This window comes from Colletotrichum truncatum (genome assembly GCF_014235925.2).
Source record: "Colletotrichum truncatum strain CMES1059 chromosome Unknown Contig_0014, whole genome shotgun sequence".
Taxonomy (NCBI): Eukaryota; Fungi; Ascomycota; class Sordariomycetes; order Glomerellales; family Glomerellaceae; genus Colletotrichum; species Colletotrichum truncatum.
The window spans coordinates 283,175-306,301 of NW_027222411.1; the positions used below are offsets into that span (position 1 = coordinate 283,175).

Below are 23,127 nucleotides of genomic sequence, written 5' to 3' on the forward strand. Positions count from 1 at the left end.
CCCAGTTCGGAGGCGATCGATGTGAGACTTCTGAATTCGTATGTAGGAATCGACAGTTTCCACCCCACATTGCTGATTTGACTGGTTCAACGGCTCAGAAAATAAGTAAACACGCCGGCTGTCATCGTCTTCTAAAAACTCTAGACATGGAGGATGCGGTTCGCAGAGAATTGTATGGCATTTGTTCGAGATTGGCATGCCTTGAAATCTTCCTCCACTTCTCTTAGTTTCGCCGTCGGCGAAATAAACCCCGGTTTTGCTTTTCAAATTTCATGTATTAGCAATTATTCGAGAAGACCTCCTCTCAATCGCCGTTGGATATAGATATACCCACTTAACTGATTGATTTGAGCTTCTAGGTCTTGCTACAACTGCGGAAGCTGCGTCATTCTTCGATGTCGAAGCAGAGTCTTGATGTTCTTTGCCGTGAGTTTTCTTCAGCACGCTGGGCCTTTCCGGCTCTCTCAAAGTCAAATTGCTTTGAGACGGTCTACCTATTAGGTGTGTTGTCGCATTTAAAAGTTGCGTAAGGGCTGGAAAGCTCTTGTTTTGGTCTTTGCAGGAGTTCCTACCCGAAACCTCCCGAATGAGGCGATCGATGTTATGCTGCTTCAAGCTATTGTCCAGACCTACGAGATGGTAATATGACCTTTTGATCTACTAGGACTGTTTGTTTGAATACATGTGAAATACTTTGGCAATAATGTGCCAGACCTGGTCAAAATGCTTTGTATAAGGTACGTACCCAGGTACAGTTGGGAATTGCTGTGACTCCATTGACGATACGCCTCCAGAACCTGATTATGTAAACCGTCTCCTTCCTTTATGCAACAAAAGTTATGTGGACACTCGTTAGCAGTCTCAGGCAATCAAGGTAAGTGCCAACCAGAGGTGGCATTCCTGCCTGTTTACGATATTGATTACAGCAGGCAACCTCGCCTCGGTCCTACCTTCCCGAACTTATGCATCTCAATAAACCGAGGGTCAACAACTGCTTTTCTATCACAAATTCCCATTTCTCGACACTTCTACAACGCATACTCACGTTTTTCTTGAGGCACTCGGAGGGCTTGCTCCTCAGACCAGTCACTTTCCTCTCCCGAGAAGGTAGGTTACACAAGGCACATCTACCCAATGGAAAACATCCTTGTCCCTTGAACGCCGCTCTCGCATTGAAGCTGAGGAATCCAGTAGACAGGTCTCAGCCTTCCTTAGCAAGACAATTCAGGTGTACGACAGCATCATCGACAGCGGTAGACGCCTTGCCGACTCCTTGCCGAACCTTGAGTCGAATCTTGCCCCCTCGGTGGACTGCGTCGAGCTTCGTTTCCGTCTTCCTGTCCTTTCGCAGCAACTGGGTCCTCATCACCAACAACTTTGTGGACATCGTCAAGCAATGCAACTTGACACTGCAGGCGGCTTCTGACGTCAAGATATTTACAAAGGTTTGTTGCTCATTCATCTTGGATGAAACGAAGCAGGCGGACTCTAAGTCGCACTCGAGTATACAGATCGATTTCCACATTCCCTTTCTTCAAGACAGAAGGACATTGATCCACCCTGTCTCTTCCAATTTCAAGGTTGAGGAAGTCAAGACATCGTCATCATCCTTTTCGCGACGTCGAGCGTCTAAGCCACTTTCACCATCGTTCAACGCAACCGAACCCAGTATTTCAACTCCCACAGGCGCTACAAATGCCGATTACATGCCATCCCACGGTTCAGATACTTCTAAAAGCATTGCCGAAAGTTCATTCGCACTTGTCCGATAAATCGAAACGGGCCATGTCAACGAGACCACTCCCCCAACCTTGATCACACCTTGCCATCTGTCGAGTTTAAGATCCATAGGTCAGCCTGACCTCCTCGTCGTCCTTCCCAAACTTTCACAGTCGGTCATTTCCAGCGTTCAAGAAATTTCTTCAAGACCAATGGATAAGAGTATGGCTGAGCCAAGGGCGCTATGCGTTGCTGAGATGACCGATGGAGATGCTAGGCCCGATGGGCCCGTGAATAAGCGCCACGCAGACAGTAAGTGTCCAAGTCTTTTCGATCCTTCTTTTTTCCAGCCTCAAGCTTGCCTAGTGTTGTGTCAGGAGTTCACCCATGCACGTGTTAATGACAATTGCTGACCCGGGCCGACGTCAGCTCTATCAGCAGGTCGAGATAAACGAAAATGTCTTCCAAACCATGCCGACATTGCCCGCCCAGGAACAATCATCACGCCCAAGTGTTTACTTGATGCGCTGTCGTGCATTATGGCAGGGTTGGGTTACTCAGCTGTCATTGATCCCGCCATTTTTGACCAAGCCACGGAACCTGACGATGTCGTCAAGACGGCGACCCAAAGACATGTTGACTCAATGAGCTCCCTATTCCTGCCAATACTGCACACGGATGAGGTCTGGGTTCTCGCCTTGTTGTTCTTCAACCCAAGGACAAGAAATCCAACCACTATTCGATTATACGAACCGATGCCAAGCACGGTAAACTCAGCAGCAGCTCACAGAGTTCTCGGGAAGTTTCTTCGCACATACCTCCCAAAGTCTACCAAAACCACGGCCCGTCTCATCACTAAGCAATTATGCCCTGTATCAAGGGAGGTCTCAGACACTGGCGTATACGTCTTTGCCATGGTGCTATTTCTCCGTGCTGGGCAGAGCTTTCCGCTGGAGTTTCCTGTCATGATATGGCGGCACATCTTGTGTGATGCAGCTGGGGTTAACTGTGACTGGTCAGAAGTACTTCAAGTCGCCCAAACGCCTCCTGAAATAGGCAAGCACCCTCCTCAGCCGGAAACTTTTCAGACGACTGGAGATTACTTGACCTGGGTGCAGACATTCAAGAAGTGGCACCAGGAAAATCTTGACAGACTGACGCAAAACCATGAGAAGGACACGCAAAGTTTTGGTGCCCTAAGGTCGCATCTAAAACAGGCTATTCACGTGCTTCAAGAAGCTGTCTGTAGGCAAGCCAATGTGGCGTTGTTGGTAGAATTGGATGCAGCAGCTGGCGACAGTTGTTACACAGAGACCGATAGCTTAGGTGCAGCCGATCGAGTCATATTGCTTGAAGAAGTAGTGAGAAAACTGAGAGAGAAGCTCGAGTTGCTTCTGAAGTCTTTCAACGCCCCCAAAAAGCAAATGATGTTGATTTCTTGGGAGCGATCGGGCACTGGAATATGAACAAGACCTGAGGGTATCTCGGAGGGTTTTCTTTTGCTTTTTTGCAAGATGACTAGTAGTAGCATCATAACAAATTGCACCATCTCATGAACAACTGCGTGTTGCTGCGATCTGGGCCCTTTACTGAAGTGACTTGTTGGTGGTTCAGGTGCAGCGGTTGACGCAAGGATGGCCGTACTTGAAGGCGTGGAAAAGATCAGTAGACCTTTTTTTTTTCTTATCGCCCATCTTAGGTGATACTTTTTACTTAGAGCACCGTGATACGTATCTGGCTGAGACTGGATGGTGTCATGTGGTGCTATGTAATTATGCGCCGTGTCTTTTCGCAATTTCTTGGGTAGAGACAGGCAGACAACTGAGTACGTACTCTTGAGAACGAAGCTACGTGCCCTACAGCACTTTCTTATCTCAGTCTTTTTCATTTTTCATTTTTTTTTTTTTTGTGGTTGGGTTGAGGCAGTAATACTGTTTCTCTTTAAGTTTATTGAAGTTGGGTGCCAGGGGAGGGTAGAATTCGTTGCGTGATTAATGAATAGACCCCATCAAGTGGTGGCTTTATCGGACAAGACACGAGACACTGGAGACAAGGAGGGTGTTGTTCGAAAGGCAGACATTTACGGACTGGACAAAAGTACAGGTCCCCTGTCTCACGGCATTTGTTTCCGGCGATCAGAGTATTGAAGGGGAAACCAGACATGAGGCGGCTCTACGACGCCATGGAAGCTTTTATGAGATGGTGCTGTTTTAACGGGTGTGGATCTCCCAAGAACTCTTCCTTGGACGACAGAGAGATGTGCACTATGCATAAGACTACCTGTTCGGCCGGTTAATTCAATGGGCTATCGTTACTCTTCTGCAAACCATCGCCCTTTTTGATCTTGGGAAGCTATCTTAACTAGTAGAAAGAATTTCTGCATCTAAATTCGCAGCGTATAAAACATCATAGCTCACATCTATGCGGCTAAAACATAGATACTTTTATCCTCGAATGACAGAACAAGCCAGATAAGATCTACAAAATTGTTTCCACAAATGGTCTTAGACGGTGGAGAACCCATTTGGTCTGATGGCACGGCTAAGATGTTTGATCTCGCACTCAAAATGCCCAAAAACTTCAGCAACGTTGAATAGATAATCAAGGTGAGGTCTTAAAAATAGCACTTAAAGTGGAAACTTAGGCCTTGGCAAATATGAGGTCATTTAATCCCCCCACGGGATACCCCTGCTGGTATTACCTTAGTCATGAACTGAGCAACCCCTCTCTTAATGTTACGCGTAGGTACTCCAGAAATTTCCTAACAACCAACAGAACTCCTATTCGCCAACTATCTCAACATCCTGTTGCGATTCTCAGCTCAAAAATCATGGGTTGGAAAGATCACTTGAAACGTATCAAAAATGAGGTTGAGCAGCTGATTGCCGACCCGGGGTCTCAAAACTCTCAGCAATCCCAGGCCCCTCAATATCAACAGCAGCAGCAGCATCAACAATATGCCCAGCCGCCGCCGCCGCCGCCGCCGATAAGCGGACAGCCTGCTGCTGTTTACTGGCAGCCTCAGTTCAGGCCTGATGTGCCCGTGACTCAAGACTGGGATGGGAAGATCGGCAATGGGACGGACGGTTGGGGAAATCAGGAGCTCCAGCACTACACCGCCGAGCAGCAGAATGTCTTTTAGTGGGTTTTTTTTTGCATGTCTTTCAAGAGTTAAGGGGATATTTTGAGCTGATTATTGTTGAACAGTACTCCGGATGGGAAGCTCGTGCTCCGAGCCCTCGCTAACAGTGCCTGTCCCAACCCCGAGCAGAAATACACGTCTGCCCGTTTGGTGAGCAGACAGACGCTGTCACGTGATCACGGAGTGTTGACGGCTGTCATTCTGTCCCCTTGTGCCGAGGGTATCTGGCCTGCTTTCTGGCTTCTTCCGCAGGAGCCGTTCGTATGGCCTACCGATGGTGAAGTTGACATTGCTGAAACCTGGAACGGAGACTGCGAGAACCACTCGTGTCTTCACTGGGGCCAGCATCATGAGCCGGACAAGCATCGCGTTCTCGGGACCAAGATTCCCGACATGCAGTACCGACCTGTGAGGTACGACCTGGCGTGGGTACAGCCAGGTGGACAACCCGGTCAGGGTAGGATGATTTGGTATATCGACGGAAGACCGGTGATGAAGGGGGATATTCCGCCTGGAACCCGGCCAATGAGAGACATGACCATCTTGTTGAATGTGGCGATGGGAGGCAATGTTTGCGGTGGCAAGACTCCGAGGGACGGATACTACGACATGGTCGTCCACCAGCTGTATATGGCGAGTGAGCCCGAGTACGGTGGTTGGCAAAGGTTTGAGAACGACTGGGCGCACACGCAACTAGGTAACACGTACTAGGTCTCGGTCTTTTGGCGATAGACTTATGTGACGGTGTAGGAACGTAGGAATGAGGTCCCTACAAAGAGTACTATAGACTTATAAACCTAAAGCCTCGGCAGTCATGCCGTTTTGTCTCTGTACTGTTTCGGATCCAGGTGAAATAACTAGGTTGTTTATGTTAGGGTTAGAGCAGCCCGTCGGGAAAGTTTATAGACCCAACAGCTTTGCCGGCGCAACGCGGTAGCACAAGCCAAAGATAGAGGAGCGTTTTCATGATGTTCATGCGCGTTTGTGTCTGCATTACGCCAAGGGTTCCGGTGTGATGACCGACTCAGGGCACTGGCAGCATCAACCAAGAACAACACAGCTTGTCTTATGTAAGTGAGCGAGGATAGCGGGCTCCCAATAGGTTCACGGGTACCCGTGCGTGTAAAATTTCACGGGTACCCGTGGAAATGACTAAGCAACTCTGATATAGGGCTCATGAGCCAATGAGAGGCACGGCCTGCATCAAACTTATCCGGAAAGTTTACGACTTTACTACGATGCACTCTTCGGGCTTACTACCAGCGTATAACGCCTCCTGCTCTGCCTTATCTTGCTCGACTCGTTTCCAGACTTCGCTCATACCTCTCTCACTGTTTTTAAAGGGGTTTTGTCCATCTTCCGCAATAATCAGCTCATCGACCCGTTTGTATTCAGCCCTATCCCAGTCCAGATAAGCCATCATCTCCTCCTTCGTCCAATCCCTTGACCCGTGTGAGGTAGTGCAGCGTCCTTTCATCTGCTTATAGTCAAGACACCACTCATAACACTTTTTGTCATAACGTAGCGGAAGTCCCATTGCCCTTCGATACTCCTGGTTTGTTTTGACACTCCCACGAGGTTGAGCACCGTACCAGGCGCTTCTTGCTGCATAGTACCGTCCGTATATCGCCTGAGGTGAATCGTATCCTGGCAGCGAAGGTGAATGCGAATGCGCAAATGGTGATAATACCCGAGGTGGTGATATACTGGTCTCTACCACTATAGCAATAGTCGGTTGAACCAACTCTGGTACGTCCTGCACGGCGTTTGAAGGAGGTTCTTGTATATCTGTCGTCGTCCCGGTAAATATCGCAGTTGATACTGTAGCTGGATCTGGAGTAGGTGTCGGTTCAGGCAATAAATGCGTGTATCGCAGAGGGCACGCCTTTGAAGTCATAGTATGGCCAACTATATGACACCTACTGCATTTGCTTGGGGCCCGTGAAGCAACTTCAACAACTTCGAACCCGCTAGGCTCTCGTCTAGTGCTTGATTTGGGAATACTGGGATTCTCTAATTGCAACCTGGGCTCTATGCGCTGGCGAGGCTCCAGCAATAGCTGCGGCGCTCCATCACGCCTCAAATGCCAATGTGCATGGAAGTGCTCACGTAGAAGAACAAGATTCTGTTCTTGTAAAGTCTTTAATTTGTGTAAGCATGGGAGACTATATACTCGAGAAAACGTCCCCGTACAGGCTGTGGAAGGATTTGTGTCTTTCTTCGTGAGCAGCTTCCGTTGCTCTTCTACTTTGCGCAAGGCTTCATGCGATACCCAGCCAAGCACTGCGCCGTACATTGACCCTGAAAGCTCAACTGGTATCCGTATTTGCTGTTTAACTTGATTTGACTTTAGATCCGATAGCTGATTTAGTAAAGCATGCTTCATTGCTCGCCAAGCTTCAAAAAGGTCTAATGTAGATCGTTTCAAGTGCGATTTAAGTAGTGCATAAATACCCTCAACTCGCGAAGTAGCCACATTGCCAAAATGGGTATGCTGATCGACCCAGGCTTTCACTAGCTTCTCCTTGTATGGTTTCAACCAAACGGACGTAACATAGCCGACTTCTTCGAGATGGTCTAGAAGATAGCGTTCCTCAAACTGGGAAACGCGCTCCTCAAAAACCACCTCAGATGGCGAGCTGATGATCGAATGCCAGGAGTTATAGAATTCTTCCCAGCTCTGAGTTGAAGGTTTGAGCGCTACAGGATTGTTGACTGTCTTTGGCTTAGTAGAGTCAAAAGCTGGATTACAATGTTGAAGAACGGCCTTGTTCGCATGCCAGAGGCAAAGCAAAGATGCAGAAGAGGGGAAGATGGTTGCAACAGCGTTAATGCATGCTAAGCAGCGATCTGTAAGGATAACCGCAGGTAGGCTAGCGTTGCACTGACTATACAAGGATTTGACCCGCTCTAAAGCCCAGGTATAGTCATCTTCTGCCTCGCCGCTAAGAAATGCAAACGCAATACAGAACGACCGTTAGCAAGCATCGACGCCAACTATATCAAGAAGTGGCATACCATACTTATTAGTCTTATAGGTACAGTCTAGTAACATGATGTCTGGGTAGGCTTGGAGAAGGGCTAAGGAATCTGGATGAGCGAACAAGACAGCCGTAACTCGGCCATCTGGTGCAAACTGCATGCGACTCCAGAAGCCTTCCTCATCAAGTTGATTGGCAAGTGCATGGATCGAGGTCTGCCCTTCACGAACATCTCGTTTAGCGGCTGCAATATGATTGTAGATATCCTGCTGGGTCGCTATAGAGTCTGTCGTTTGTCGTATGTATGTTCTGATGTCCCTGGGTGCGACGCCAGCGTTTGAAAGACCGGCCACCTTGGCTTGATCCTCCTCAGATAGCTTGCGATGCGTTGGGTGAGCAGACGGATGTTGGCTTGGGGGATGATTATGAGAAGAAAAACGCTTATCGGGCCGGTGTCTCAAGCTCCATGTGCTCTTATCCAAAGATTCCTTAGCAAGGACGGAAAATTGACAACCAGTCCCCCTACTAGTAGTTTGCCTTTGCCGCGCTATTGATGTGCTTGGCGGATGACACGACCTATCGCATGAATATGTAATCGTCCGTCGTCCGCTTTTCTCCTTTGTTGATCTCCCGGTAGTGAATGCGTATCCCTTTGTCGCCGCCCAGTTGTTGATTGACATAAAAAGCTCATCGCGAGATTTATGATCGCTTTCAGGGGGGAGACTGTCGTCTGGGAATGTGAGTATTGAGTCTTTGAGAGCTATTTCCATTTTTAAGAATATATGACTGAAGTGCTGGATGCAAATAACGCGTGAAAGGTGTATGTGTTAGATAAACGATATTAGTTTGATGCAATACACCTGGGGTTCATTGAGCAAAGAGTGATTCATGTTGTTGATTGAGTGATTCTACCCATTCCGGTTGAAGCGGGGTTCTGTTTTGTATCTACCCGTTCTTCCCGGTTTCAGCATATTGCAAGAATGCAACTAAGCTAGATTTCCTAGCATTTTATCCGGACGCAGGCGTCAATCTAACACACCCCCCCAGTTGAGGCCGCTTAGGCAGAGACTGATCCGCTGGGTTACTTAGTTTTCCAGTTTTTCCATTTCACCTAGAAGTTCCATTTCTCCCAGTGTGGGCAGCTTTCTCTTCTCTAGGTGGTTGGAGATGTCCACTAGGCCGATTTGTTTGATAAACGTCTTGAATGGCGTATGGCTCATCGGTTTAGTCAGTCCGTCTGCAACCATATCTGCAGTAGGTCTGTATTCCACTTTGATTCTATTCAATTGAGCTTCCTGTCTCAACCAGTGGTTGTATATATCAACGTGTCGGAGTTTTGTCTGCAACTTGGTGATGTCCTTGTTGATCAGTTGTATTGTCTGGATGTTATCGCATTGTATTCGTATCCGTGATTCATCCAATTGAAGTCCAAGTTCCTTAAGTAGTCGCGATACGAATATAGCTTCTTTGGCTGCCTGAGCAAGAGCAAGTAGCTCAGCTTCTGTTGTTGAAGTAGTAACGGTTGCTTGCTTATTAGCTTTCCAACCGATAGTGCCTCCAAATAATCGCATTACATAGGCTTGGGAACTCTTGCGGTCCTCTGTATTGTCTGCAAACGAGGCATCGCTTGCTACGAAGAACTCATCGTCTCCGCCGAATTGCAAGGCAAGCGATTTGGTTTTCTTCAGATAAAGCAGAACCTGGTCTGCTGCTTTGTAGTGTTCTGGACCTGGGTTTGCGTTGAACCTGGCTAGTTTTGATGCTGCGAAAGCTATGTCAGGTCTAGTAATAACGGCAGCATATAGAATTGATCCAATCTTGCGTTGGTATCGCCTTATAGACGCTATGCTAGCTTGTTTTTCATACGGTCTTAGCTCTTCGCGTCTCATGGGAATGTCATGTCGCTGATCTCTATCTTCAGATAGGTTAGCAATCTTGTCAATATAGTCTGACTGTGATAGCCAGATAAGTTTCTTGTCTCGGTCTCGAATGATTTCGATTCCAAGGAACCACTGTAGTGGTTTTCCCCCCGTTAATTTATATCGTCTCTGTAACTTTCCTGTTACTTCTTTGATTTCATTCTCTTTCTTCTTTTCATATGCCAGGACTATATCATCCACATAGAAGAAGATAATGATAGCTCCTTTGATCATGCAGCAGGGCTCATGTGGAACGGTTTCAAACCCGAGGTCTTTCAGCGTAGCCATAAGGTCCTTTTGCCACAGGAGTGGTGACTCTCTTAGGCCATACAACGCTTTCTGGAGCATCAGGATGATTCCTGGTTTCCGATAGCCTGGAGGCATGCGCATGAATATGTCCTTGTCTAGCTTTGCGTTTACAAACGCGTTAACGGCATCATACTGGATTAGTTCGAGGTCGAAACGTGCAGCAACCGCCATCAGTGTCCGGAAAGACCGTCCTGCTAGTGTTGCGGCATAGGTTTCTTCATGTATTGACTTGATTTGCTGGTCTCCTCTGACCACGAGGCGTGCTTTGCCCTTTTGAAACCGTCCATGCTTGTCGAATTTATATACGTATACCCACATGCAGTCTAGGACCTGACAGTCCTTCGCACGGGTGTCTTTTCGACTTATTTCAATCCAAGATTTCATCTCGGCGTGACTGCGTAGATGTTGTTGTTCCGCCGTCTCGAATAGCGTACCCATGGGGTGGTTTCTAAGATCAGCATGGCTTCGCGGTAACGGAGGCATCTGCCGCCTGTGTAGGCAACTTGGATTCTTTAACAGTCGTTGAAGCTTTGCTTTGTCGATCTGCTTTCCTTCAAAGATGCCCACCGGCGTGGCCTGTCGTCCAGCCGCAAACGCTGCCTTCCATGCTTCAAAGACATCATATAAACTTTCACCTTTCTGAGCATTTGCTTGTAGGAATTCCGAATCATCCCGAATCGTTATAGCTAGAAGTGCTGTCGGTGGAAGAGACACAGGGGATAGGTACGGACGACTCTGGGCATCAGAATTCTTGGCTTGGTCATCGGTGCCGGCTTCTGCCTGGTCTCCCGTGCCGCCTTCTGGTTTCCCTAGGTCGACTTCCGCGTCCCCGGTTTGTCCAGAGCCTTCGTCGGTACTAGCTGGTTGATTAGACTCAGCCTCCAACTGTTCAGCTCCTGTATCTCTTTCTACTTCATGGAGAACGGCATCTTCCTAACTAAGCTAGGTTCCGACGTCCTCGTCTTCTCCATAAAGGCCCTCCCAATTTGTTTAGGGTATAAAGGCACCGGTGTAGTCTTCTTCTGCTATCATATTTCGGTCTGTTTCTGGTTCCTCAACCTGGTCAAGTAAATTGATTAGCTCTTGCTGTCCGACGTGAAGGAGGTCATCTCTTAATTGGTTTAAGTTTCCGTTAAATAATTCGTCTTCGTTAAAAATAACGTCTCTTGCTCCGACGACTCTTCCAGTCTGAGGGTTCCATATTCGATAAATGTTTGTTGACTGGTACCCCACAAGAAAACCGATCCATGCTCTTGGGTTCAACTTTTGCCTTTTCTTCCGTTGTAATTGAGCATCCGTCGTCATAGCATATGCCTTGCATCCATAGACACGTAGGTATGCTTGGTATGGCTTTCGGTCTTAGACCGCAACCCCGTCTCTGTGCGCTAGGGCGGTGTAAAATCTATCGTACGGTGTTCGCCAGCTATACATATGCTTTGGCGTCCGGTTGTACAGATATACAGCTGCACGGTAAATCTCGACCCACAGATGCTCTGGCAGCCGAGCTCCTATCCTCATAGCCCGCGCTTTCGCCTTGATAATTCTCCCTGACACCTCAGCTCCTCCGTTCTGTGCTAGGGTGTTCGGAGCTGATGCTTCGACTCTGATATGTTGGGAGTGAAGTAATACAGATATAACTCCTCCCGTCACGATTTCATTATCGCATTCGATAATCTTTGGTTTGATTTGGTATTGTCGTTCGAGTATGCCGGTTATGTTTTTCAATACGGTACTGATCGTTCCTATTCTTCTTTCCGCAAGGTAGTAGTCCCAAATCATTCCCGACCAGCGGTCCGTGATTAGCATTACGCTACTTCTGCCTATAGGGTCTTTTGGAAGGTCATGAAAGTCGATTGCTAATCGCTTACCCGGGCCGTAGCCTACGTTCCGTGGTTGACGGCTTATTTGACGCTTCATCTTGGAAAGTGCGCATCCATCACATTCCACCGTGGTTAGTCCTTTTATCCGGACCCCTTGTGAGGTATTAACTAGATGTTCCAGAGCCTGAGGTCCTGGGTGTCCAAGTCGAAGATGCCACCTCCTTGCGTCTGCTTTCATAGCACCTTTCTTTGTCCAGGAGTTCAATTTGTGTCTTCGAGTAACGAATGCAGTATTCGGCGTGTTAGGAGGTATATCTTCGATGACGAATTGGTCATATCGGTCCATAACCTTGCATACGATTAAGTTATCGAATGACCTTATGTAGTTAGAACGAAGACGATTATCCCACCAATATCCGCGTTTTCTTAATTGTCTAAGGGATACCAGATTGCAAGGGAAATTTCCACATAGTGCGACATCGTTCAGTTGGATTATTCTTAGTCCTCTCGGTCCCTGGGTTTGTATGTTCACATTCCCGTATCCTTGGATAGGAATTCTGCTTTCTCTAGCAAGGATGAAATCCCCAGCCTCCGATCGACGGAAGTTGTTAAACCGGTTGAAGTTATTAAAGATATGTATTGTTGACCCTGAGTCAAGAAGAGCCGAATTCTTCAATGGGTAGTATGTAGTGCAGGACATCGAATTAAACGCAGAGACAACGAAGCTGGCTATGCACTCTCCAATACTTCGTCCTAGTCAATCGGTAGCTTCAACGTGTTTGACTTTCTTGATGCGGTTGATTTCATCCTTGAGAGATGCGTCGTTCTTAAGTCGATGTTCAACCGCATCACGGATTAATTTCCTGCCCTTGAAGTAGTCTAGTGCATCGTTGGAAAACACATAGTAGCAGTTTTCTAGAGCGTGATTGCCATCACAGGCTTTACATACTATATTAGTGCTCCGTGTGGTGACTATGCGTTTTCGCTTTCGGCTGTTGACTTGGTCTTGACTAGGTTGGCTCCCTTCTTCGTTATGCGTTTCAGCCTCCGTCCAAGATGTATTGTCGCGGTCTGCGGCAAAGGTTGGGCCAAATACGCCTTTGGTTATTTGGGAACCTTTCTCTCGCGAGCTAAGAAGATCTCGACGTTCTGCTTCCTTCCTGAGGTCTTTTGCAACCTCTCCGATCGTCAATGATTTTTCCTCAAGTTTGTTTTTGTAGATTCCAGCATATATAGCTGCCCAACTTCCCAGAATTGGTTGGATGGCCTTGGTCAAATCGTCGAACCAAATATTGGGGTCTTCCACGCCTCCGGTTTTCCTCACGAGCACATGGTTTGCCGCCATTTCCCAGGAAGTGATCCATCCAGCGAAGTCTTTAGGTACCCTAGTCAATGTTGTTATAGCTGCCTGGTACTTTCGACGAGCCGCAGCTTGTTGTTCTCTTTCAGTAGCGCCTACACTCGTCTGTAGGTTGGAGTACCATGTCCTCAAATCCCATATAGCGCGGCAAGAGCTCTAGCGTAAGCCATAGTCAACCGTATCAATAACCCAAGCCTTAAGCTTCTCAGAATTTGCTTCTTGCTCTTTGTATTCCTTGTAGTCTTGTTCGTAAACCCTCCATTCGAACGTAAAGGAGGCTTTGTCGTCCGCAGTAAGTTCGGATAGATTTCGAGCATGGAGGTGTGGGTCAGTTGACTCAGTTGCTGAGGGTAGGGAGTCGCCCGCAGATGACTAGCTAACTGTCTGACTCGATTGGCCACTATGGCGGGTCTGTCTCCCCTGTTGGGACAGTTGCTCCGGGTCGGTAGCTCGAGTAATCTTTCGATTATAGGATTCAACTATCGGTCTCGCAGGTTTTTCCATTAAAGCTCCATCATTTTCAGGATTGATATAATCCCATAAATGCAAGCCTATAGCTTTTGTTTAGAATTCTTCGTCCCAACGGCCCCAGTCTTCAAAGGTCCGTAGTAGTACCTTCTTAGATGAGGTATTGCCACTCGACATCGTATCTTTCCATGCGCGTAACTGGCTCTCGAGCGATATGAGACTCTTAATTGTTAGATAAACGATATTAGTTTGATGCAATACACCTGGGGTTCATTGAGCAAAGAGTGATTCATGTTGTTGATTGAGTGATTCTACCCATTCCGGTTGAAGCGGGGTTCTGTTTTGTATCTACCCGTTCTTCCCGGTTTCAGCATATTGCAAGAATGCAACTAAGCTAGATTTCCTAGCATTTTATCCGGACGCAGGCGTCAATCTAACAGTATGACACAAGACGCGTTCATTGACGTGGGCAGGTTGCTTAGTCATTTCCACGGGTACCCGTGAAATTTTACACGCACGGGTACCCGTGAACCTATTGGGAGCCCTCGCGGATGATAGTCTTACATAATCAACCAAGCTATCCCCCTTTTGGCTCGATGTCCAAAAGCCAGTATAATAACTGTCAAGTGTGTTGAAGACTCTTCTCTTGAACGCTGAAGCCGGACGATTCTCAGGGTATTCCTTAAATTTTAACATTTAAAGTACGGCTGGTTAGTATGATTGTTCTTTCCTCTGTATAAAATCCCCTAGTAAGATGACATAAACAGGCGAGAAGCAGACAAAACAAGCTTCGTTGACTTCGCTTCTAGGCTCTTACCCTCTTCGTAACATAAGCCTAGCTGGGTCTTCTACGGCTAATCAACAGTAGCATAGTAAGTTTGGCGGGGACATGTTGAAACAACTACTTTTGACTCACGGAGTTCGTCAATCTCTAGGAGCACGAGTACCAACCTCGTGTCATGTTCAAAAAGAGATCTATGAAGAACTATGCACATGAAAATCAGGCTAGAAAAAGGTGTAAAAGAGGGACTTGATTTAGAAAGAGGGTATGTGTGGGAGAAAGCACATACTTATATACGTCTACGGTGTGCGTTTTACACAGCTTACGTAAACACACCTCGCTCGGTGTGTTCGGTGAGCGTTGAAACTATCGTCGCAAAAGCCTTTATAGTAAGGTCGCCCTACACTACTTGTAGCGCCTCACCATCTTTATTCAAATCTTTTTGATCCCCTGGGCTGCTGTTTCTTTTTTTTTTTTTGCTGTCGCTTTTAGGTTACTGCACAAGGACTGAGGTCATTCTACGCGTGCATGCAGCAACCCATAAGTCTGCCTTCCGAGGTACTAGCAAAACATTTCGGAGATCAGGATACTTCTTGCTTCTTTACATGTGTAGTGATGGCACTAACTTCCGCTCGACCTATACGCTATATATTACAATACCCAGGTTGTTGGAGACGCGGGTGCTACGGAGGGGAAGACCGGGCTTGGGGCCGGAGGATCACCGGCTGGAAATACGATAGTCCGCATAAGGAATAAAGGGACGCGGCCAGAAAGGTTTAGAGGAGGCAGATTCGAATGATATTACAATGTACCCCCTACGTTGTATTATTGTTGACTCTTTCACTCTGTGCGACACCCAGCCTGACACAAATCTGCAGATGGTTCGGATCTGTGATCCATCGGCCGTATGGCCATGTAACCGAGAATATTGATAGATTTGTCATTTTCCCAAGGAAGAATGGGGAGAGGTCTCAGATGCCAAGCAGGCTCGCCTTCAGCAGCATGTTTTTCGCCGCCAACAAGAAACGGCTTCCTCATCTTACCATCGGTTATCTCTCTTGCGCATGATCAAACTGGTCTTGCGTGGATGGTGCGGAACATATCATGCCTGCTCATGGCGTCGGCCATACAACCACATTGAACGGGTAACCTGAAGTGAATACAGTCCATCATGAGTGCTTCGATCCTGTGGACCCCCACCTTGTGAATGTCACCAAAGACACCTGCGATTTGTACAGGCTCCAGATTGTGATTGAAGTGAGATTAGCCACGGGGCAGCTGATTTCGACCCGAATAATTCGCAGTCTCATCGGCCGTGATGTTCATCTCCATCATTGTAAGGAAAGTGTCTTTTCCACACATGCAGGTTCAAGTCAAAGCATCGCATCACATTGCATAAAAACATCACTGGATCCCAAGACGGTCGTGCTCAGAAAAGAATTCCCTGTAGCGATAAGTCTTGGGGATTCAAATTTCTTTTTAAAATACTTCTTCAGATCTATTCATTCATTGACTTCCGGTCATTCGTGGATTTGGGTTTTCCTACAGCGATGATTGATGAAGTCCAGAATATTCCACTTCGAATTCAAGGCTGCTGTCGGTGACAAAATTGTTGCTAGCCCAGCCAAGACAAGATATCGTCGCAGGCATCTCGTAGATCTTCATTGCATCATCTCCACAGCACCCTTGTACCGTCGTTGTGGAGTCTTTCGCTGCCATGCATCTTTCTCACCAGCCATAACACCGCAACGCCGAATCTCGCCTGAAGATGTGCACGGGTCCCTGGATTAATTAGTTTCGGAGCTGGCTAGCAGCAAGTGGCTATTTAACTTCAAGCAACGGACCCATCCTCACCTAGAACCTTGTCTCTCTCCCACATCGTCTTTCTTAACCCAACCACTTTTTATGGCCTCCAAGGCACAATATTTGTTGAAAGTGTGCATGTCAATCATAAGGAAATTTGTGTGCGTCGAAAATCAAGTAAGCATTGTTTCCACTCATCTTCTCTAAATCTATAACGAAGCAAGCTGACGAAAGTTTGGACCTTGCATTCCAGTCCTTAGGACTTTGGCTCCTTGCAGACACCATAACTAACTCCCATACACTAGTTTTTCACTTCAGCAACAGCGACCGGTATTTCATCCATCGTCTAGCTGAGCCACAAACTTGTTGGCAATGGGAAGTTCTACAGTCCCCTGACAACGCAACAAGGTTACCGGGAGAGCGAGGTAAGAATTAATATGGCATACGGCGATTTTGAAGTTCGGGCTAATGTAAACAGTTTCCACAAGAAGTTACCTGAAAGCCCAGAAAGAGAACTCTGAATAAAATCGTCAAATGAGAACCACCTTGATGTAAAGTTAACAAGGTCAGAGCGTCAACACAATAGAGTGTTATTTGGTTCGCGTCCCTCTTACTTGCCTTATGAATCTCTTCTTCATGTGAGTGGCAGGCCTCGTCGGCCCGTCACGTGGGTTGACGGCCGCCACTACTGGTCTTAGCCAGCCTCCCCAGCCCTCCAGCTAGTTAGTTAGTTCTTCCAGATGCACATCAACATTCTGAGCGCTCTGTACCGGTTCCATCCCACACTCCAATTGTTGCTTGTCATCCCCCCCACTTCAGTTCAGCATAATGGCGCGTCTTATTTGTCATACTTTCGAGCTGCATCTTAAACTGGTGATGGTTTGCGTATCAAGAATAGCATTTAGCATTTCCCTTCTGAAGAAATTCGTTCGTTGCGTTGGGTTTGAGAGATGTTTCTATGGGAGATAGCCCAACTCGTGTAGGGGGCTATTCTTGCGTCAGTAAGGAGACTTACAAGCTCGATGCTTGCATATTAGAGGTCGGCCGACCGCCTCGGATCGTAAGGAAGGGGCTGATCAGCTGACGATATTCGTATAGAGCCTTATGACTGTGGTTTATCGCCCACGAGCCTTCTCGGTCGCGATACCGCCTCCCCATACTGGATATTTTTCATCGAGTTGTGTGGGGATTATCTGTTCTTGTGTCTGGAAATGGCTGCACAGCGTCAGTTGTGCTGACTTTAGCATGGATTTGTGTCCACTTTTGTGACCACAATATGGCATGTACACCAAAATGCATCCTTACAGCAGTCCGGGGGTTAGAAGGTACTTTTTCGTCTGGCACAAATGTTCTGTCATCTTAACCCCAATCGTGGCGATGCTTACAACATCTCAAACCTAAGCAGCCAGGGCAGGATACCCTTGCTCCGGGCTGGAGGCCGAACAAACAGGTCGTTGCGCACAAGAGGCCGCCCCTCCGTTGTGCTACTTGAGCATAGCTATCCCTGACAGGCCACCACGAAGCTCCAGTCCCCATGCGCCTGTCGGTGACCTTGGAGAACAGAACGCGTTCTAGACACCCCATGGTCGTGGAACACGTTGAACCGCCCTCGCCTCCTTTTACCCTATTATGCCTGTTTTCCTCACATTTTCTTTGCCTTTCTTATCCCACCCCTATCTATTCTTCCCATATACAGTCTGGAAAAAATGAAAGGAAATGAAAATTGGTTGCGATTGGACAATTAAATACCGGCGTTTCCGAAGTTACCCCCGACGTTTTTCATTTTTTTGCTTTTTACAACAGATTGATATCAGACGAGCGATAACACACAGACCGCTGCAAGAATGAGTTGAGATATGTTACTCTCGGTGATGTTTCCGACATGACTTGGTTAATTCTTTAACTTCTGCCTCAAACGGCTATAGTGCGTATTTACCTTATAGTTTCCCAACACTGAGAGATCAGGATAACGGTATAATTTGCAGCAGTTGGGTCGGTTGAAGAGCTGGAGTAGGCAGGTAAACTCAGAGGAGCACGAGACTGCTTCTTTTGATTCTTGCGAGCCGTTTCCTTAGTTCTGCAATCGATACAAGCCCTTTGAGAACCCAAATACCGGAACCTTCGGGCCAGTGGTAGCGACTATATGTGGATGAAAAAACGTCTGACATTAGAGCACTATTGACATTACAGGAAGCCAGACGTAAGGCTAGATTGGCAACTTATGCGTAAGGCGAGTCGACCTTGACCAAGTCGCACGTGACAAAGTGGCTGGGTCAGGAGGCAGGGAGACAGGCAGAGCAAAGTAGGGTAGCAAAAGAAGGGCCAGACATTGTACAGAGGGCCGAGACTAAAAGGCAGATCTATCTGATTTGTCAAGATCAATCAATCTTACATATTTTCTAGCAGCATAGTGTTACGGCCAGCTAACTGACAGTGGGTTTGTGTTAACAGTAAGCCAGGGATTGAGAGTAGTAACAGTCGTTCCGTGGTCCTGGTCGAATGAATCGTAGATCTTCAAAGGTCTTGGTGATCAGTCAAGGCCTCAACAAGAGTCGTAGAGTAGTCGTCACTTAGGTATAGCTGAAAGTACCGGTTAGGGTAATCACAAAGTTGATTGCTGAAGAGCTATGGAAGTCTGTCCTCGAGCCCGGCTCGAGTCCATCCTATATACAAGTCCTGAACGGTCCTCCTTATCTTGGCTATGTTGGATATTTGACATATCCAACATATCCGGGGATCGGTTGGATATCTGACATATCCAACATATCCAGCCCGGGTTGTCCTTACCCCGCGTTATCCCCGAGGCCACGTGACTTGTCCATAGTTCTTCCGTTCCGAGGATCCCTGGTTACACCTGTCCGGCTGGGTTACATATGCCCTGCGTTAGCCGCCGGGATCCAGGCGGGGTCGTGTTGGCGACCATGTCCAACGGGTCGTAACACATAGCCGCTAACCCAGGTGGGTTTGGCATACTCATGTTAGGTAAACTTAACGACACTGAATAGGAAGTCGCCAATTAGGTTTTTGTCATCCAATATAGTCTACGACTATGTATGATACTTTTATATGACACGTAAGCCCCCGCCTTTAAAAAGAGGGGGATGAATGCCACAGTCAATAGGATACAGCAGTTAGAAGTGCTGCTCTTATCAGCGCGTGAGAAATAAACCCACTGTTTTGGTTTAGCTCTTGCGTATTGGGTTTACAGTTACTATTAAACGTACTGGTTAGACATCAAAACGTTGTATGCTAAGCGACACTTGTGTCTTACTACCTCCATACTAACAAGCTGTACTGCCTGTGTTTTGGTAGAGGTAGACTTTATAGTATTACAGATATTGTTTACTAGTAGAATTCTTTTAAAAACTTGTTCTTTATATACGAGCCAATTTACAGTTTACCTTTGAGGAGAAAAACGTTCTTCTCCTAGAATTCCTTTCTGATTATATACCGGCAAGTTCCAGAGAGCTAAAACGGCATTCAGGCGACACCGCAAGTGCCTAGAAAAAAGTAATATTTTGTAGGCTAAATGCATCTTTTATCAGGCTATTAGAATGTACGCGTCATATAGATATTTTGGAACCAATCATCAGACCTATATTCTCATCTCCTGCGATTAAAGTTAAGGGGGCGGGGTTGATCAATATCTAATCACATACTCGGCAACAATAATAACTATATAATCTATTCTACAATAATTAATAACTCGTTATGTTCCAAGATGGTAAACTATTCTATGCTGAAATCTTACTAGTTACTCTCACTATAACTTTTCCATATAATTTAGCTACTTAGCCCAACCGGCGCAAGTGCTTTTATACCTAGTTTATCTTCGCTTTTCATCTTATTATCTAAATGCATGTCTTACTTACTTTTACTCTTTTTATCGCCTTATATTCTTATGTAGCCCAGGCTGCTGTAGTAAATATCACCTACGGTGATATGTATTCTCCGTCTGAATCTTTTGAAGATTTCGTTTTTAAGTCATTTGAAGCCTCCCTAAATCTTACAAACAGCCGCAAAATTAATCCCGAAGGTTCAACAAAAGCCAAGTTGCTTCAACCTCGCCAACCAGCGCGTCGTTATGATACTTGGCAAGTCACGTTTACTGGCTCCTATCGCTGCCCATATGCTGGCGAACTTACCCGCGTTATGATATGGAAATACCGAGCTCGAGATGGAGATTTTCTCGTTTGGAGAGCTGTTCAAAACGTCGACAGAATAAGGTTGATCGAACCCGGCAGAAGTCTGATGGGCGCATCTCATTACTGGACGACTTCTTTTGGGAACACAATTTGCTGTTACGACTTGGCCAATGGCATCCGAGCTGATGTGCATGATGGGCATGCTAATAACGCCGGTGACGGTCCTTTGAGTGAGAACTGTGTAACTGTTACACAGGGATCATGTTTTGTTAATGAAGTCCATCCATGCCATCAAAATTCCAACAACCTCGCTGTTGTTAGGTATAAGATATCCTGCACCACTTGCAACATAACCAAGCTAACAAACTTTCACAATATAATAGATCTACTATTCCTTAAAAAGAAACTACTGAAAGGGTGATAAAAAACTTGCTGTAAGGTGTGGAAATTGACTCAGTAGTAAATAAGGTGGTGTTCACGCTTGGACTATAGTATGGAAGGGGAAAAGATTGATGTTATTATTCATTCTATCTACTTGTCATTAGCTACAGAATGATCACACTGTTTCAGTTTGAACCATTATTTATTTGAACAGCGAAGCGAGCTTTTCCTAGGCCTCCTGGCAACTCTACAAATGCATGCAGCTAGTTTTACTTCGTCTATCTCAAGCTGTTAACTAATCCTAATTTGTCTCGTAAGATGCTGCTAGTGCTGACTGTTCACAGTTCCTCTCGGATTTCAAGATGGAACAGCCAGCAGCTTCGTCAGTCACAATAGAGAATTAGATATAGTAACAACGATAGAAGACTAATGGAGGAGTAAAAGAACAATATTGCGAGTTGAGGCCATGTGCCAGCTTGTTGGCAACCTCAGGGCCAAGGCCCGTGACTAGAAGCTCTCTGTATCGAAGGGAATAGCGAAACGGCGGTTGACGAGCCAACAATGCCCGATCTGGCTGTTGCTTGGGAGCGATGTCGTTACGAGGAGCGTGCAAAAACGGAAGACGTTCAAGATAGATGCCTGTAAAACTGGACTAAAGTTCATATACCGACCTCTCAAGCTTGTAGGCTCAAGTGTTGTGACGCTGGCGGTCTGTGGGGTTTGCATGAGAGTAAATTAAAGTCGGAGGAAGGAGCTCCATTAGAGATTCTTTTGTTCTGGCGACAAAAAGAGCCATCATCAGATTTACGGGTGCTATATAATTCCCAAAATATACTTAACAGCAACAACCTCAATGCATCTTACCTACCCTCCCTTATAAGCAACCTGAGAACATGGCCTGCTTTTCCGACCGTTTCGTTCTATCCTTTAACGCTTTCAGATGGAGTGGTGGGCCGTTAGTAGGTAAGGTAAATGCTAGCGACGCCAGAATGCATCAGACGCAATTTATGCTACCCGCCTTGTGTAGGTCATTTAACAAGACTGATAGAATAACTTTACCTGGAACTAGGTGGAGAATCTTCTTTCAACGTCTTAATCGCGCTGCACCGATTTCTCGCCTCGTACGCCAGGAGCCAAACCATGTCCGGGGTGCAAGCCGAGCGAAAATGGATACTTGAAAGGCCAACTCCAAAAATAGATGTGCATCAAAGTTAAGCCTCAGTGGCGGCTCTATAAAAGCAGTTTCATTCAGAGTTTCTATCTCAACACGCTTTGCTGACCAGCTAAATATCCAGGGCAGCAAGATGACAGGGTACGCGGGGTGCGGTGGAAGATGTCGTGGCCCCAGACATCTTACATCAGGTGATTGTGGAAGACCACAACTTGAATACAGCCTGTTCAGTAGGTGAAAGCCCCTTAACCAACTCTTCCGCAGTTTTCTCCGTCATGGCGCACAATGACATTCCAGTTGGTGTTGTGGAAGACCTGACCGGCAACACGCTCCGGACCGTTGTTGCCACAGTCTTGTCTGAACGTACATCTGTCAGCGAGATATTGGGCACCGTCAGCGATAGAGCCGAAAGAAGCAAGCTCTTTGGTATTGCGGTCCTGAAATTATGCCGTCATTCGTTAGCTTTCTGCAAATGGCAACTTCCGGTCGATATGATCTGTCTAAGGCATGATCAAGGTCGAAAAGAAGACAAAACCCACGTCGTTGCACCACCAGATGGCGCTCTGCCAAGAACAGCTAATTCTCCTGCAATTTCCGGGACCAGGCCCGTTCTTCGGCTTCCCAGAACGACCTCAAAGGTGGGAGATGCCTTCCCTGATGCGGCTTGCGAAGGCCGGTGAAAAGTCACGACTATCGCACGTGAAGTGGGAGCCAGAGAAGTCTGTAGATCTTACGAGGCAGGCATCGGTCTCGTCTTCGTCCACCGAGTCTCCTCCTTCATAGAAACCAGCGGAAAGTCCGTGTCATAGTTGGGGTTTACTTCCAGGAGCTGTTGGTAAACCTGTTCAATTGACCCGTTCAGTACCAGGGCTGGCCCAGAGGGAAAGGCTGGCACCTCCCATTGGAAGTCCTCGATATCATAGTCTTCGAAAGACCTCGCAACGATGCGACCAGCGGTAGGAGTAGCCAAGACCCCGGAGAGGCTTGCAATGCTGATGACGAGAGAATTGAGAAGCATGATCAGTTTTGGACGTGGAAAGGTGTCAGACAGTAGTGGAAGAGTAGTTATCCTGATGGAAGATTGATGGTTGATGTTGGTATTGAGTCAATCTACGCGAGGGAGACTGC

The 23,127-nt window shown here is 46.9% G+C and overlaps 4 protein-coding genes across 4 annotated transcripts; 2 read left to right on the forward strand and 2 right to left on the reverse strand.

Moving 5' to 3' along the window:
- Window positions 1-4,549: 4,549 nt before the first annotated feature.
- Window positions 4,550-5,572, forward strand: CTRU02_215250 (Glucan endo-1,3-beta-glucosidase A1-like protein 1; the record flags this gene model as incomplete). The annotated part of the gene is made up of 2 exons (XM_036730529.2): window positions 4,550-4,860; window positions 4,927-5,572. The coding sequence occupies 2 exons, from the start codon at window positions 4,550-4,552 to the stop codon at window positions 5,570-5,572; spliced, it is 957 nt and encodes a 318-aa protein (XP_036577772.2).
- Window positions 5,573-6,083: 511 nt separating this feature from the next.
- CTRU02_215251 (mule transposase domain protein) lies at window positions 6,084-6,758 on the reverse strand (the record flags this gene model as incomplete). Its single annotated transcript, XM_070206417.1, has 1 exon — window positions 6,084-6,758. One exon carries the CDS (start codon window positions 6,756-6,758, stop codon window positions 6,084-6,086), a length of 675 nt encoding a protein of 224 aa, XP_070059908.1.
- Window positions 6,100-6,276, forward strand: CTRU02_215252 (uncharacterized protein; the record flags this gene model as incomplete). Its single annotated transcript, XM_070206418.1, has 1 exon — window positions 6,100-6,276. The coding sequence occupies one exon, from the start codon at window positions 6,100-6,102 to the stop codon at window positions 6,274-6,276; it is 177 nt and encodes a 58-aa protein (XP_070059909.1).
- Window positions 6,759-22,244: 15,486 nt separating the features above from the next.
- Window positions 22,245-23,017, reverse strand: CTRU02_215253 (uncharacterized protein; the record flags this gene model as incomplete). The annotated part of the gene is made up of 2 exons (XM_036730530.1): window positions 22,245-22,356; window positions 22,734-23,017. The coding sequence occupies 2 exons, from the start codon at window positions 23,015-23,017 to the stop codon at window positions 22,245-22,247; spliced, it is 396 nt and encodes a 131-aa protein (XP_036577773.1).
- Window positions 23,018-23,127: the final 110 nt, after the last annotated feature.